We start from the raw sequence: 13,627 nt of genomic DNA, 5'->3' as shown, positions 1-13,627 counted from the left end.
GAAAGGTGCTCTGGCTCTCCTGGAGATTCAAGACTGCCCCCGTCACCAGGCAAAGATGGAGACTGCAGGCCAACCCTGGAAGTCTGGCAGCCTTAGTGTGGCCTGAAAGAGATGGAGGGCTGGGGAGCAAGCAGGTGTCCAGCAGGGCTGTTTGGATGCACCTGTCATATATTAATGATGACGTCTGCATTTGATGAAGGGGCTCCTGTCCATGATATATTATTATTATTTTAATTTCTGCATCGCAGGGGGTTGGACTAGATGATCCCTGGGGTCCCCTCCAACTCTACAGTTCTATGGTTCTAACGATAATCAGAATACTTCATTGCTACTGTTATTTAAATCATTAATCAAAAACGACTGATAAGATGCCACAAAGCTCCTCGGCAGCCCTTCCCTGCCTCATCGAAGTCCGCCCCGCCCCTCCCTTCCAGACTTCAGATCCAACTCGCTACATTCCGCCTCTGACGCTAGCCAATCGCCACGCTTCTTCCATGACACACGCCCCGCCCGCTTCTCGCAGTCTCTTTCCGCCTCTTTCCGCAACTTTGTGGCCGGCTTGGTTGCGGAGCTCCGTTGCTCCCGGCAGGCAGCGATGATGGCGTGGAGAGGGGCGCGGGGCAGCGGGGGTTTCATGGTCCGGGCAGTGTACGTGGGGCTCACCTGCGGTGTCCTGCTGGGGCTCTTCCTCTACCCTACAGGTGAGGCAGTCTCTCCCTCTCCCCAAAAGTGGGGCGGTAGGATCAGGACCCCTAGGGTTCAGATCTGCACTCAGGCTACAGAGGAAGCATTCTGGCACCCCAAAAAATCTTGGTTTGGTTTCAAAACGGGGGAAGATATTGTGTATTTTTCTCTATAAACCTTAATTATTTTATTATTTTTTAAATAAAATAAAACCATGGGTAATTGCGGAAGGTTTGTAAGTTCAGTGGTGGAGCATCTCCAGAGCTGGGAATCTCCTTTGCCTGAAACCTGGAGAGCAGCTGCTGCCTGTCAGTGCAGACAATACTAAGCTAGATGGACCAGTGGGTCTGACTCTGTATGAAGGCACCTTTATGTGTAGCATGCTGAGTGGCCTTAGTCTAGCCCAGGGTGGTCCAACCCTCAAGGACTTTTTTGGCAGCTCTCTGCAAAATTTTATAACCCTCCCCCCCCCCGAGCTTCCCCACAGTGATAGAGCTGGGCAGGAGCGTCAAATTTTGTCCTGCCTGCCCCCCAGCACGCAACAAGGCAGTGTGGGGCTTGTGGGTTCTGTGTCGAAGCACTTTTGTGGCCCACTTCTTATGAACATTTGGGCCACCCTCGTCTAGACCCTTCTCAACCCAACCTACTCCACAGAGTTATTGGGAGCGTAAAGGGGTGGGGGTGGGAACCATCTGCCCCCACCCTACATTCCCAAGAGGAAGGAATAGAGGGGGCTATAAATATAATTTAAAGACATAAGAACCTAAAAGAGGGTACAATTTCATTTTCTCCTTGCATGCCCAGCCTGCAGTTGGTTTTCTTTATTCTGGAATAAATATACATGAGGGGACCTAATGCAGAGAGCTGGAGTTGCTAGATAGTCTGTGGGTTGGGTTGTGATTGAGGGCAGTGGGGTTAAGGGGGGAGCACTTTGCACGTGGTCAGAGGTAATACAGGTTTTCCTCTTCCTCCTCTATTTGTTTCCTTTACCAAAAGACGAAAAAGGGGGATATGAAATGCACAGATGGATAGATTTTACAGCAATGATGAAAACATGGGAATGTCCTGTCCCCCCAATAAAATAAGTATTTGCCTGGCACTCAAAGGACAATCATGTTGGAGGTGGGGAGCTCCCACAGCAAGGCTCTGTTTGTCTCTCTTTCTGCAGCTGCTACCTGCCTTACCTTGGATAGTGGAGGCTGATCAGTGGTCCAGGAGGTGCAGGGCTGGCCAACTGGGACACTTCCAATAGGAGTGGATGCCTTGCATCTCTGGGAGCTCATTCCCAGGAGGTGCTGGGTTGTTTATGGTCAGAGCCCCCAAAACAGAATCATGTACAGTACATTTTCCCCGTGATAATTTCCCTTCTTTTTCAGACCTGCAAAGGCAAGAAGAGCAGGGAGACCTCCTCCAGCCCCTCTTGTTCCTCGCACTGGTTCTCTGCTCCATGTCGCTGTACTTTGTTGTCTCTCTCATGGACCCAGGATACGTTGAGCATGATGAAGAGGAGAAGGTATGTCATGGGAATGGTGTTCTACTGAGTCACTCCATTAGCCCATCTGTCTCAGTACAGTGGTACCTCGGGTTAAGAACTTAATTCGTTCTGGAGGTCCGTTCTTAACCTGAAACTGTTCTTAACCTGAGGTACCACTTTAACTAATGGGGCCTCCTGCTGCTGCCGCGTGATTTCTGTTCTCATCCTGAGGTAAAGTTCTAAACCAGAGGTACTACTTCCGGCTTAGCAGAGTCTGTAACCTGAAGCGTCTGTAACCTGAGGTACCACTATACTGACTGGCAGCAGCTCTCTGCAGGGTTTCAGGCAGAGTTCTCCCCCACTCCCGCCCTCAGCACAGCCTAGAGAGCTGTTGGGGATGGAACCTAGAACCTTCTGTGGGCAAAGCTTGAGGTCTACAATGGAGCTACAACCCTGTGCCCTAAGAATGAAGTAAGATTCTAGCCCTCATTGTCCAGAATAAAGAGTGGAATTAAATAATTTTTAATGGAATTAATGTAGGAAGATGCCATAAACAGAGTCACCTAGCTCATCATTGTGTACACTGATTGGCAGCAATGGCTCTCCAGGGTTTTGGGCAGGGGGGTCCTCTCCCAACCCTAGCAAGAAATGCCATTGGATACATTTAAAGCACATGTCTTCTCCTCAAGAATCCTGGTTACAGTCATTTGTTAAAGGTGCTAGGAATCATAACTTTCTGTGGGGCAAACCAGAATCCTTTGGGGGAAGCCATGGGCTTTAAATATGGAGTGTGTGTCACATTAAATGCTTTAGACCAGCCTTTCTCAACCTGTGGGTCCCCAGATGTTGTTGAACTACAACTCCCATCACCCCTAGCTATCAAGGCCAGAGCTCAGGGGTGATGGGAGTTGTGGTCCAACAACATCTGGGGACCCAGAGGTTGAGAACCGCTGCTTTAGACACTCCTCCATTCCAATCCCCAAATGCTTATATTCTTCTTTCCCTTTTCCTTCATCTGGACTCTTTTTTATTTTTTTGTTTCTGGTAGGAACCTGTAAGCGATGAGAAGGAATCAATGAACTCCCAGGAAGCTCTAAACCTCTGGCTCCGGCGCTGTGGCTACTGCTTGCTGAAGGTAGATATTCCTTGAAAAATAGTCTTTTTCAAATCTAAAAGCCAATCATACAAACTCTTCCATTGTGGCCTGGCTGGTTTGTTTTGAAATTAAAAAATTTCCTTCTGCCATTTCTGATTTAAACAGAGAGGGCTGATTCTCTCCCTGTTTCCTGGCTTCCTCTGTAGAATTTTATTCCATAATGAAAGATCCTTTCTCACAGCCAGGAGTGTTATTTTTACCCTTATCAGGACTATGTCAAGGACACTCCACTGAGCTCAATAGAAAAAACACAGTACTTCCTGCCTACTCCCTCCCGCTCTCCCACATTTCTCACAGTTAGATTTTTGCAATTATATATTCAGATCTTTACAACCATCAACATCAAAATAAAAAAGTTTTAATGTCCAGAGCAGTAGATTAATATTGTTACTTTTATTTTGAGTTCTATTTAGTCCAGTATTAACAGTAAATAATCTTCTTCTTTTAATCTTAATTTTTGACCAGCTGGTGCCTTTTAGTGAAATAATGTGCAGTCATAATTCCCTTGGGTTAGACGTCTTCAACAGCTAAATAAATGGGTGTATCCCTGTTCCAGTCAGTCCCAGATCTCTCTTTTAAGGTGGCCCCAGCTGCTGCTGAAAGGAACCTCTGAAGACCTCCCGCCATTAATAATTGCATATTGCATCCATCTCAGTCTGCTAAGGCCTTATTTGGAGGAAAGTTCCTGATCCTATGCCAGACCCTCAGCCCAGCTAAGCTCAGTACTGTTGACACCCCACCAGCAGCTCTTCAAGCTTTCAAGCCAAGTGGTCTTTCCCAAGCCCCTACCTGTAGATGATGATTTATTTAAATTAAATATATCAGGGTAGTTCAGAACATAGAAATGCAATATAAAAACACAAAATACATGATAAAAACATGAACAACCCCCCCCCACAAACCAATACCCCCTCAACACATTCAAAACAGATATTAGATGTTAATCAGCCAAAGGCCTGGTTAATGAGAAACATATTCACCTGGTGTCCAAGAATATGTAATGAAGGCACCAGACACACTTCCCTGGGGAGAGCATTCTGCAAGCAAGGAACCTCCACTGAAAAAGGCCTGTTCTTGTGTTGCCATCCTCTGGACCTCTCGTGGAGGAGGCACACGAAGAAGGACCTCAGAGGATGATGTCAGGGTCTGGGTATGGAGAGAGGCGGTCCTTGACATATTGTGGCCCTGAGACATTTAAGTCAAAACCAGCACATTGAATTGGGCTGGGAAACTAATTAGCAGCCAGTGCAGTTGAGCCATGATTGGTGTAATATGCTCACACCATCTTATTGCACCAGCTGAAGTTTGTGAACCATCTTCAGAGGCAGCCCTATGTATAACGCTGGGGATTGAACCTGGGACCTTCTGCATGCTCTGCCACTGAGCTGTGTCTCTTTCCCTAAATATGAACCAATATCCCAATCCCAATGGTTCTGAAATAAAGGGTGGCTTACATAGGGATATAGAGAGCTGCCTTCTCTTGAAGACTGACCATAGCTCAGTCTTCTGTTCACTGTCCATGGTTCTCCACAGTTTCAGGCAGGGGACTTCCTTAGCGTTACCTGGAGATGCCATTGGGGACTGAACCTATGGTGATCTTCTACATGCAAAGCATATGGTCCAGCACTGAGCCATGACCCCGCTCCCCTAAATATAAAGTAAGATCCTAGTCCTCATTGTTCAGATGAATGGGGTGCATTAAAAAGGGACCTAGGAAGCAACCAAGAGTTAGACCCTTGGACCCATCTAGCTCAGTATTGTCAACACTGGCCAGCAGCAGCTGCCTCCTGGGTTTCAGGTGGGGTGGGTGTGGGGTGTCTCTTTCCCAGACCCACCTGCAGATGAAAATGTAAGGAAGCACAAAAACACATCCTGTTCTTTTCTATATCACAGCAGCCAATGAGGGCCAGGCACTGCCAGGCATGCCGGCACTGCGTCCGGCGCTATGACCACCACTGCCCCTGGATTTACAACTGCGTTGGGGAGAGGAATCACCCATTCTTCGTCGCCTATTTGGCTGTTCAGCTTGTGGTTCTCCTGTGGGCCCTGCCAGTGGCCTGGTAAGCAAAGCTTATGGCGGGAGACCCCCAGACATTGTTTTTTTTTATTGAGGGTGTGTGCGTGTGTTTAAAGGAAGGTGTTCAGCCCCCTTCCCCAATCATAAAATCATAGAGCCGTAAAGTTGGAAAGGATCCTGAGGGTCATCTAGTCCACCCCCCTGCAGTGCAGGAATCTCAACTAAAGCATCGCTGTCAGATGGCCATCCAACCTATGCATAAAAAGCTCCAATGAGGGAGAGTCCACCATCTCCAGAGGGAGTCCTTTCCACTGTCAAACAGCTCTTACCATCAGAAAACTCTTCCTGATGTTTAGTCGTAATTTCCTTTCTCGTAACCAGGGATGAAAGAGTAGTCATTCATTCATTCATCCATCCATTCATGGGAACCACACACAACATTAACTGACCCAGGCCACACCCCTTTCCTCAAGCCACACCCCCTTGCTGCCCTGCTCCACCCACTCATAGGACTGAGAATTCTCCCTTGATTGTCTTGAATGTCAGAGGTGTATTGGGATCGGTTGGAATAGAAATAACATTTTTGGGAGAATATTCATTTTTATCGCCAAGATTCTCCTCATTAATGATACTTGCATTTTGCCACCATATATCTAAGTCCTTTTAAATTTCCTTCCAAGTCCTCACATAATTATCTTTATAGATGTTATGATTGGTTACCAATAGCCACACTCTTAAGTACTTCTCTTTCCCCCTCAATTTTCCAGCTGGTCATTTCCCCTAATTTCTTTTTGGCTTGATTATCCATGTTCTTAACTAACATTTTGGTTTTGTCTTTATTTATTTTAAACCTGCCAATTTTCGAAAACCGGTTATTTCCTTTAATAACTCTGAGACACTTTCTAAAGGTTGTTCGAAAGTTAAGACAATATTACCCGCGAAAGCTTTGGTTTTATAATTTTGTGAATCTTGTAATAACTCTGATGTTGTTATTTTTTTTCCCCCTCCACCACTAAAAAAAAAAAAAAAAGGTCTGGGCTTGATTTTGAGCATCCCTCATGGGCGTGGTTTCAGTATAACCTGCTCCTCCTCCTCTCCTTCCTCGTGGTTGCCGTTTTCACTGTGGTGATGACTCTGCTCCTGGGCTGCCACCTCTACCTTGCCTCCCACAACACCACCACCTGGGAGTTCATGTCCCGTCACCGCATCTCCTACCTGAGAGATTGTGAAGTGGAAAACCCCTTCGACCGAGGAATCTTCCTCAACCTCTGGCAGTTCTTCTGCGCCTGCCGCCTCATCGCCTGGGAAACCCTGTACGCCGAAGTGGGAGGCCACACCGTGTGATCGTGGGCTGGGTGACAGCACCCAACCCAGGACTAAGAGAGAGAAAGCTGTTAGCTGGGTGGAAGCAGATGTTTGTGTTTTCTCCCAGCAGCTATGGAACTGAGGGGAGAGGCTCACTTTTGCCAGTAGCTTTCCTACATATTTCAGCAAAATATGTAAAAAAACGGCCTTTTCCCATAAGCCAAGACGGAGTGAGTTGTTCTGAGGTGTGTCCTTTGAGAAAGTGAACCCCACAGACCCTGCTTTCAGACCTTGCTGCTCAAACTGCTTTTTGGGGAGAGAGATGGGCAAGGGAGCTAGGAAGCCTGGTCCATTTGGGAGAGTGGGCTGCTGCCCAACCAGCCTCAGTCTGCCCCCCACGTGCCTTCGTTAAACCCCAGCAAGGAGTGGCCCTGCCTGTCCTTGGCTTTGGTTGCACTTATCATGGCTTCCCTGCCTTCTGCCCCAATGGGCCCCAGCCACCACAGATGGACCAAGAGGAGGAGGCCATATATTGAAGACCTAAAGTCTTGTTGGGGTGGTACTTGGAGTTTAGTTTGGGGGTGGGGCAGGGTGTGTGAAATATAATAACAGTGTGCCTTCTGTCAAGGCTGGGCTCACTCTTTTATATAACAAAGAGCTATGTTCCCAGTGTTCCTCCAGCATTTCATGGCGTGCCTTCAAGAAGTAGGTCTCAGGGACTAAAGCTTTGTTTAATAATTCTTGAGGTCCTCTTGGGAGCCTCTCCTCAGGAGAAGAGTTTAAACCTGTTTCTGCTTCTTCAATAGGGGGGGACAATTTTTACATGCTCCATTTTTACATTCTGTTTCTGTAATACAATAAAATTTAACATTATTAAAAGCTTAAACCTTGGTTCTTGCTTCTGGTCTCCCCACTTCCAATGCAACTTTCCCCAAAAAACTTTCTTCCTAATATTTCTACCTCAGTTTCCAGACAGGTTTTTTAAAAGAACAAGCCTAAATTTATCTCTCACTTGAAGATTAATTCGAGAGTTCTTAAACTGTGGCTTTCTATTTGATGTTGGCCCTTTTTGGGCCTGAATCTAGTGCATGTCATGGTGGATTGAATTTTTCTCAACTTTTCTCAAGGAAAAAAGAAAGCTGCCTAATTATTGAGTCCAGACCATTCGTCCCCCGCTCAGTATTGTCTACACTGACTGGCAGCAGCTCTCCAGGGTTTCAGGCAGGGGACATTCCCAGTCCTACTGGAAGATGCTCTGCCATGGAACATAGAATCATATAACTGTAGCATTGAAAGGGACCTCGAGGGTCATCTCATCCAACCCTCTGCAATGCAGGAATCTCAACTAGATCATACATGACATATGACCAGCCAACCTCTGCTTAAAAAAGAAAGAAAAAAGATTCCAGTCCTCATGGTTATGAATAAATAACAGATTTAAATTCCAGAAAGAAGCTCCATACTCTGGTTCCACATTCAAAAGTTACATCATCATCACAACATTCCTTAAAAGGAACAAAATTATTCTGACCCAGTGAGAATGAATCTGAGCTCTAGCAGGTGCCTGGAGACAAAGTTAAATCTTTGAACCTCTGCCCCTCTGAGGTAAGAGGGTGGAGATGATCCAGAGGAGTTAGGCCCTTGACAAAGTGGCCAAAATCAATAGCCCCACCCAATGTGGGCGCAAAGGGTGTTTTCACAGTCCTGGCAAAGAGGGCATCCCAATTGATCTCTCGAGAAAAAACATAGGCTGGTAGCCAAAGCTACTCTTACTCAGGGTAGACCCAGGGAACTCAATGGAGAGGATTAAGGCCCCAACCGCACTACAGTGGTACCTCGGGTTACAAACACCTTGGGTTACAGATTCCACTAACCCAGAAGTAGTACCTCGGGTTAAGAACTTTACTTCAGGATGAGAACAGAAATCGCACGGCAGTGGTACCTCAGGTTAAGAACGGTTTCAGGTTAAGAATGGACCTCCGGAACGAATTAAGTTCATAACCAGAGGTACCACTGTATACATTTCAGGCAGTATCATACAACTTTAAACAGTTGTGCCTACCCCAAAAACATCCTGGGAGTTTCTGCAATTTATTCTTGGAGCTGAAAATAGTTAGGAGACCCCTATTCCCTACGCAGGCCTACCGTTCCCTGGGAAGAGGGATTCATTGTTAATCCATGTGGGAAATTACAGCTCTGAACACCGCTTGCAAACTACAGTTCCCAGTATGCTTTGGGGGATGCTTTGTTTCTCCTATCTTGGTTGCAGTCATATCAACACTCACCAGCTGGGTTTTCTATTAGCGGGAATAAAGAATAAGAACTGCCAACATAGCCATCATCTTAGCATTTATGTGGCCTATTTAATGTGTTCAGTGTGGGCCATAATTATATATTTTGGTCACATCCACTCCACACAGACTTAAACACATGAACCTTTGCCAATCTGGTGCATTCCAGGCGCTTTGCACAACACCTCTAGTTGTCAGCCCCCGCCAACATGGGGGAAAATAAATACTGGATTTCCCAGGAAAGCTACAACTAAATCCAGCAGTACTGTTTCAGCAGTCCTGGGCCAGTGACTCATTCACCCTCAGACTAACCTATCTCAGAATCCTAGAACCACACAGGCTGAGTAGAGCCTACAGAAAGGTGTTTTTTTCATAGACAAGCAGTGTTGTATAGTGGTTTGGGCAATAGCTGTATGTTCTGGAGAATTCCCAAGCTCCTTTGCTCTGCTTTAGCTCCTACAAATGCCCTGTATGGATATGAAATACAGTGGTACCTCGGGATGCGAACGGGATCCATTCCAGAGCCCTGTTCGCATCCTGAACGGAACGTAAGACACAATGGCGTGTGCGCAGGTCGCGTTTCGCCGCGTGATGTCATTTTGAATGTCTGCGCATGTGCTAGTGGCGAAACCCGGAAGTACCGGTAATGCACTCCGTTATTTCCGGGTTGCCGCGGAGCGCAACCTGAAAGCGCTCAACCTGAAGCACATTCAACTCAAGGTATGACTGTATGTCTAAACCACCTTCATTCACATTCAGAGAGACAGTGTGGTGTAACAGTTCTAGTGTCAGATTATGACTGCGAGAGATCAGGGTTCAACTCCCCATTCAGTCACAAAGCTCACTGGGTGACCTTGGGGGCCAGTCACTGCCTCTCAGCCTGACCTACCTCACAGGATTGTTGTAGGGGGTTAAACGAGGTCTAAGGCCTGGGAGGAGATGCGGGTGGTGCTGTGGGTTAAACCACAGAGCCTAGGACTTGCTGATCGGAAGGTCGGTGGTTCGAATCCCCACACCGGGGTGAGCTCCCGTTGCTCAGTCCCTGCTCCTGCCAACCTAGCAGTTTGAAAACATGTCCAAGTGCAAATAGATAAATAGGTACCGCTCTGGCGGGAAGGTAAACGGCGTTTCCGTGCGCTGCTCTAGTTTGCCAGAAGCGGCTTAGTCATCCTGGCCACATGACCCGGAAGCTGTATGCCGGCTCCCTCAGCCAATAAAGTGAGATGAGCGCCGCAACCCCAGAGTCGGCCACGACTGGATCTAATGGTCATGGGTCCCTTTACCCTTTACCTTTTAGGGCCTGGGAGACCAGCGTTCCAATCCCCCACTCAGCCATGAAGTTTACCGGGTGTGGATCTTGGGCCAGTCACTGCTTCTCAGTCTAAACTGCCTCACAGGGCTGTTGTGAAGATAGAAGGGGTGAGGAGAAGGCACAGGCATCAGTGTTGGGTAGGCATGGGCACCAGGAAGGGGCTGCCTGTGAAGTTAGCCACTTTGAAATATGCACTTCTTGCAATTCATGCTGCTGAGCATATGTGAGGAGAAAACATCAGGAGGCACAAGAACCTTTCACTAAACAGGGAAAAACACGTGCAGGGAAACCCCCCTCACCCCTAACATCCACTGGACATATCCAGAACATCGCAGTCAGCAGCAGTGTCTGGGCGGAAATTGTTTGGATGTCCGGGGAAATCCGAGCTCAACAACTTTTCTGTCTGGATTTTCACTGTTTGAAATATGGCAACACTAATTTCTCCCTAGAACCATGAGGGCTAGGAACCAGCTCTTCTTAAAAAATAAAATAAAAGGAAAAGTCAGCCTTCCCAAATGCCATACATAGCTAATCGTGAAATACCAAAACAATGAAGGACTTATACCTTGACCCGTTGTCAGGCCTTCCCTTCAGCAGTTAAGGAAGCCCGTTATAGGAAGATACCATATGAGGAGATGAAGTACCCATGGGGCTCTGGGCAGAAGGAAATAACGGAGCATGCCCTTTTTCATTGCCAGTATTACATAGACCAGGCACCCCCAATCTGCAGCTCTCCAGATGTTTTGGCCTACAACTCCCATGATCCCTAGCTAACAGGACAAGTGGTCAGGGATGATGGGAACTGTAGTCCAAAACATCTGGAGGGCCGAAGGTTGGGGATGCCTGACATAGACATTCGAGCTAGGTTTATCCAACCCATCCTATATATGCTTCCCTGGGTGTTCAGAACAACACTACATCTCCCTATAACTACAGAACAAAAGCCCAGAAGTCACATATCTAGTCACCAAATTTTACGCTGCCATGATTGATATTCGTTAAAGGATGGTCTATGCTACAAATCAGTCCTAAATAGAAGGCCCATATTGTTAGATCTGCACTTCTGAAGCCCCACCCCATACAGCTGTTCTTTTTTAACTGATCTTTAAAATTTCCTTATCGGTTTTTATTCATCCATTTCCTATGCTTAATCAAGTATTCTATGTATATGTTTTAATCTACGGTTGGTTCTTGTTCCCAATTAATTTAATAATTATCCGCTTAGAGATACTGTTATGCTATTTATTTAGATGTTTTGCTTATGCTGGTCTGTGACCGTAATAAAGTAAATTCATTCAAGAAAAGTCAGCATCAGAATGGCCAGAATCACAGCCAGAAAGATTCCTAGTTCTGGGCCAAGTTGAAAACACGCTGGGTTGTCTCCCCAGTGTTCATCCTACTCAGAGCAGACACGTTGCAATTAATAAACATGATAAGCTTAGGTTCATTCATCTCAATGAATTCTACTCTGAGTAGAACTTTGCTGGCTACTACCTTGTAATGTTTACTATGCATAGTCTGTCTGATATCCTCCCCCCCTTTACGATGCTGTCAGGCACAGAATGTCCAGAGTAAGGAATTAACTCTTAACCCGAGGTACTATTTCTGGGTTAGCGGAGTCTGTAACCTGAAGCGTCTGTAACCCAAGGTACTACTTTATTGTAAAAAGTATGCTTGCCAGTTAGGGAAGGGCCTGTGCATCAGTCCTAAACCTCTTAGCTACTCCTAGCTGTGCTTCCAATGAGGCAATAGCCAAAACAGAGAGGCCCTGACCCTGACCTTGGTTTATAATCTCTCATATTGAGCTGCGTGCAAGCAGGTGAAAACTCTGCCTGTGCATAACCTCCTGCTCTTTTCGCTTCAATTCTCTTTTGCTCCTAGGAGACCCTGGAGCAGGAAAGGTGGGGCAGGAAGAAGAGGTGTGGAAGTCCTTGACTCTTCACCAGCCTTACCTGTGTTTCCTCCTGCACCTGTTCTTCACTCTCCTGGCACCCCCCCCCCCAGAAAGTATGAAAGTGCCAGTAAAATGTTTTAAACCATTTATTTCAAAGTGGGTTCCGGCACCCCCTGGGAAGTGGGATTCCCTACTGTGGGATGCTGGAGGTGTGCATGACTGTCAGACTTCAAAGCACTGATATCACTGGGTCAAGTTCTTCCATTATGCTAAATTAATGACATTGGCTCCCAGTGCATTTCCGAGCAAAATTCAAAGTGTTGGGGCTGACCTTTAAACCCTAAACAGCCTCGGCCCAGTATACCTGAAGGAGCGTCTCCACCCCCATCGTTCTGCCCGGATACTGAGGTCCAGCGCTGAGGGCCTTCTGGTGGTTCCCTCACTGCGAGAAGCCAAGTTACAGGAAACCAGGCAGAGGGCCTTCTCGGTAGTGGTGACCGCCCTGTGGAATGCCCTCCCATCAGATGTCAAGGAAATAAACAACTATCTAACTTTTAGAAGACATCTGAAGGCAGCCCTTCTTAGGAAAGTTTTTAATGTTTGATATTTTATTGTGTTTTTAATCTTTTAATATTCTGTGTCTGAGGTGCCCCATCCAAATGGGCAAGGTATAAGTTGTTGTTGTTTAGTTGTTTAGTCGTGTCTGACTCTTTGTTACCCCATGGACCAGAGCACGCCAGGCACTCCTGTCTTCCACTGCCTCCCGCAGTTTGGTCAAACTCATGTTGGTAGCTTCAAGAACACTGTCCAACCATCTTGTCCTCTGTCGTCCCCTTCTCCTTGTGCCCTCCATCTTTCCCAAAATCAGGGTCTTTTCCAGGGAGTTTTCTCTTCTCATGAGGTAGCCAAAGTACTGGAGCCTCAGCTTCAGGATCTGTCCTTCCAGAGAGCACTCAGGGCTGATTTCCTTCAGAAAAGACAGGTTTAATCTTCTTGCAGTCCATGGGATTCTCAAGAGTCTCCTCCAGCACCATAATTCAAAAGCATCAATTCTTCGGCGATCAGCCTTCTTTATGGTCCAGCTCTCACTTCCATACATCACTACTGGGAAAACCATAGCTTTAACTATACGGGCCTTTGTTGGCAAGGTGATGTCTCTGTTTTTTAAGATGCTGTCTATGTTTCATTGCTTTTCTCCCAAGAAGCAGGAGTCTTTTAATTTCGTGGCTGCTGTCACCATCTGCAGTGATCATGGAGCCCAAGAAAGTAAAATCTCTCACTGCCTCCATTTCTTCCCCTTTTATTTGCTAGGCGGTGATGGGACCAGTGGCCATGATCTTCGTTTTTTTGATGTTGAGTTTCAAACCATATTTTGTGCTCTCCTCTTTCACTCTCCTTTAAAGGTTCTTTAGTTCCTCCTCACTTTCTGCCATCAAGGTTGTGTCATCTGCATATCTGAGGTTCTTGATATTTCTTCCGGCAATCTTAATTCTG

The 13,627-nt window shown here is 46.6% G+C and overlaps 1 protein-coding gene across 1 annotated transcript; it reads left to right on the top strand.

The window, feature by feature from the left end:
- The first annotated feature begins 521 nt into the window (after positions 1-521).
- ZDHHC12 (zinc finger DHHC-type palmitoyltransferase 12) lies at positions 522-7,226 on the top strand. Its single transcript, XM_053374203.1, has 5 exons — positions 522-701; positions 2,061-2,197; positions 3,207-3,293; positions 5,208-5,374; positions 6,363-7,226. The coding sequence occupies exons 1-5, from the start codon at positions 596-598 to the stop codon at positions 6,673-6,675; spliced, it is 810 nt and encodes a 269-aa protein (XP_053230178.1). The 5' UTR covers positions 522-595; the 3' UTR covers positions 6,676-7,226.
- Positions 7,227-13,627: the final 6,401 nt, after the last annotated feature.

The sequence above is a fragment of the Podarcis raffonei genome, chromosome Z, assembly GCF_027172205.1.
Source record: "Podarcis raffonei isolate rPodRaf1 chromosome Z, rPodRaf1.pri, whole genome shotgun sequence".
In the NCBI taxonomy this organism is placed as follows: Eukaryota; Metazoa; Chordata; class Lepidosauria; order Squamata; family Lacertidae; genus Podarcis; species Podarcis raffonei.
This window is presented reverse-complemented; position numbering and strand designations above follow the sequence as displayed.

Bases quoted from the DNA above. Each gene is read 5' to 3' on its own strand.
- ZDHHC12 (XM_053374203.1), top strand. From the start codon at position 596: ATGATGGCGTGGAGAGGGGCGCGGGGCAGCGGGGGTTTCATGGTCCGG. The intron at 2,198-3,206 runs GTATGTCATGGG...TGTTTCTGGTAG, and splicing joins AGCATGATGAAGAGGAGAAG to GAACCTGTAAGCGATGAGAA. The intron at 5,375-6,362 runs GTAAGCAAAGCT...AAAAAAAAAAAG, and splicing joins TGGGCCCTGCCAGTGGCCTG to GTCTGGGCTTGATTTTGAGC.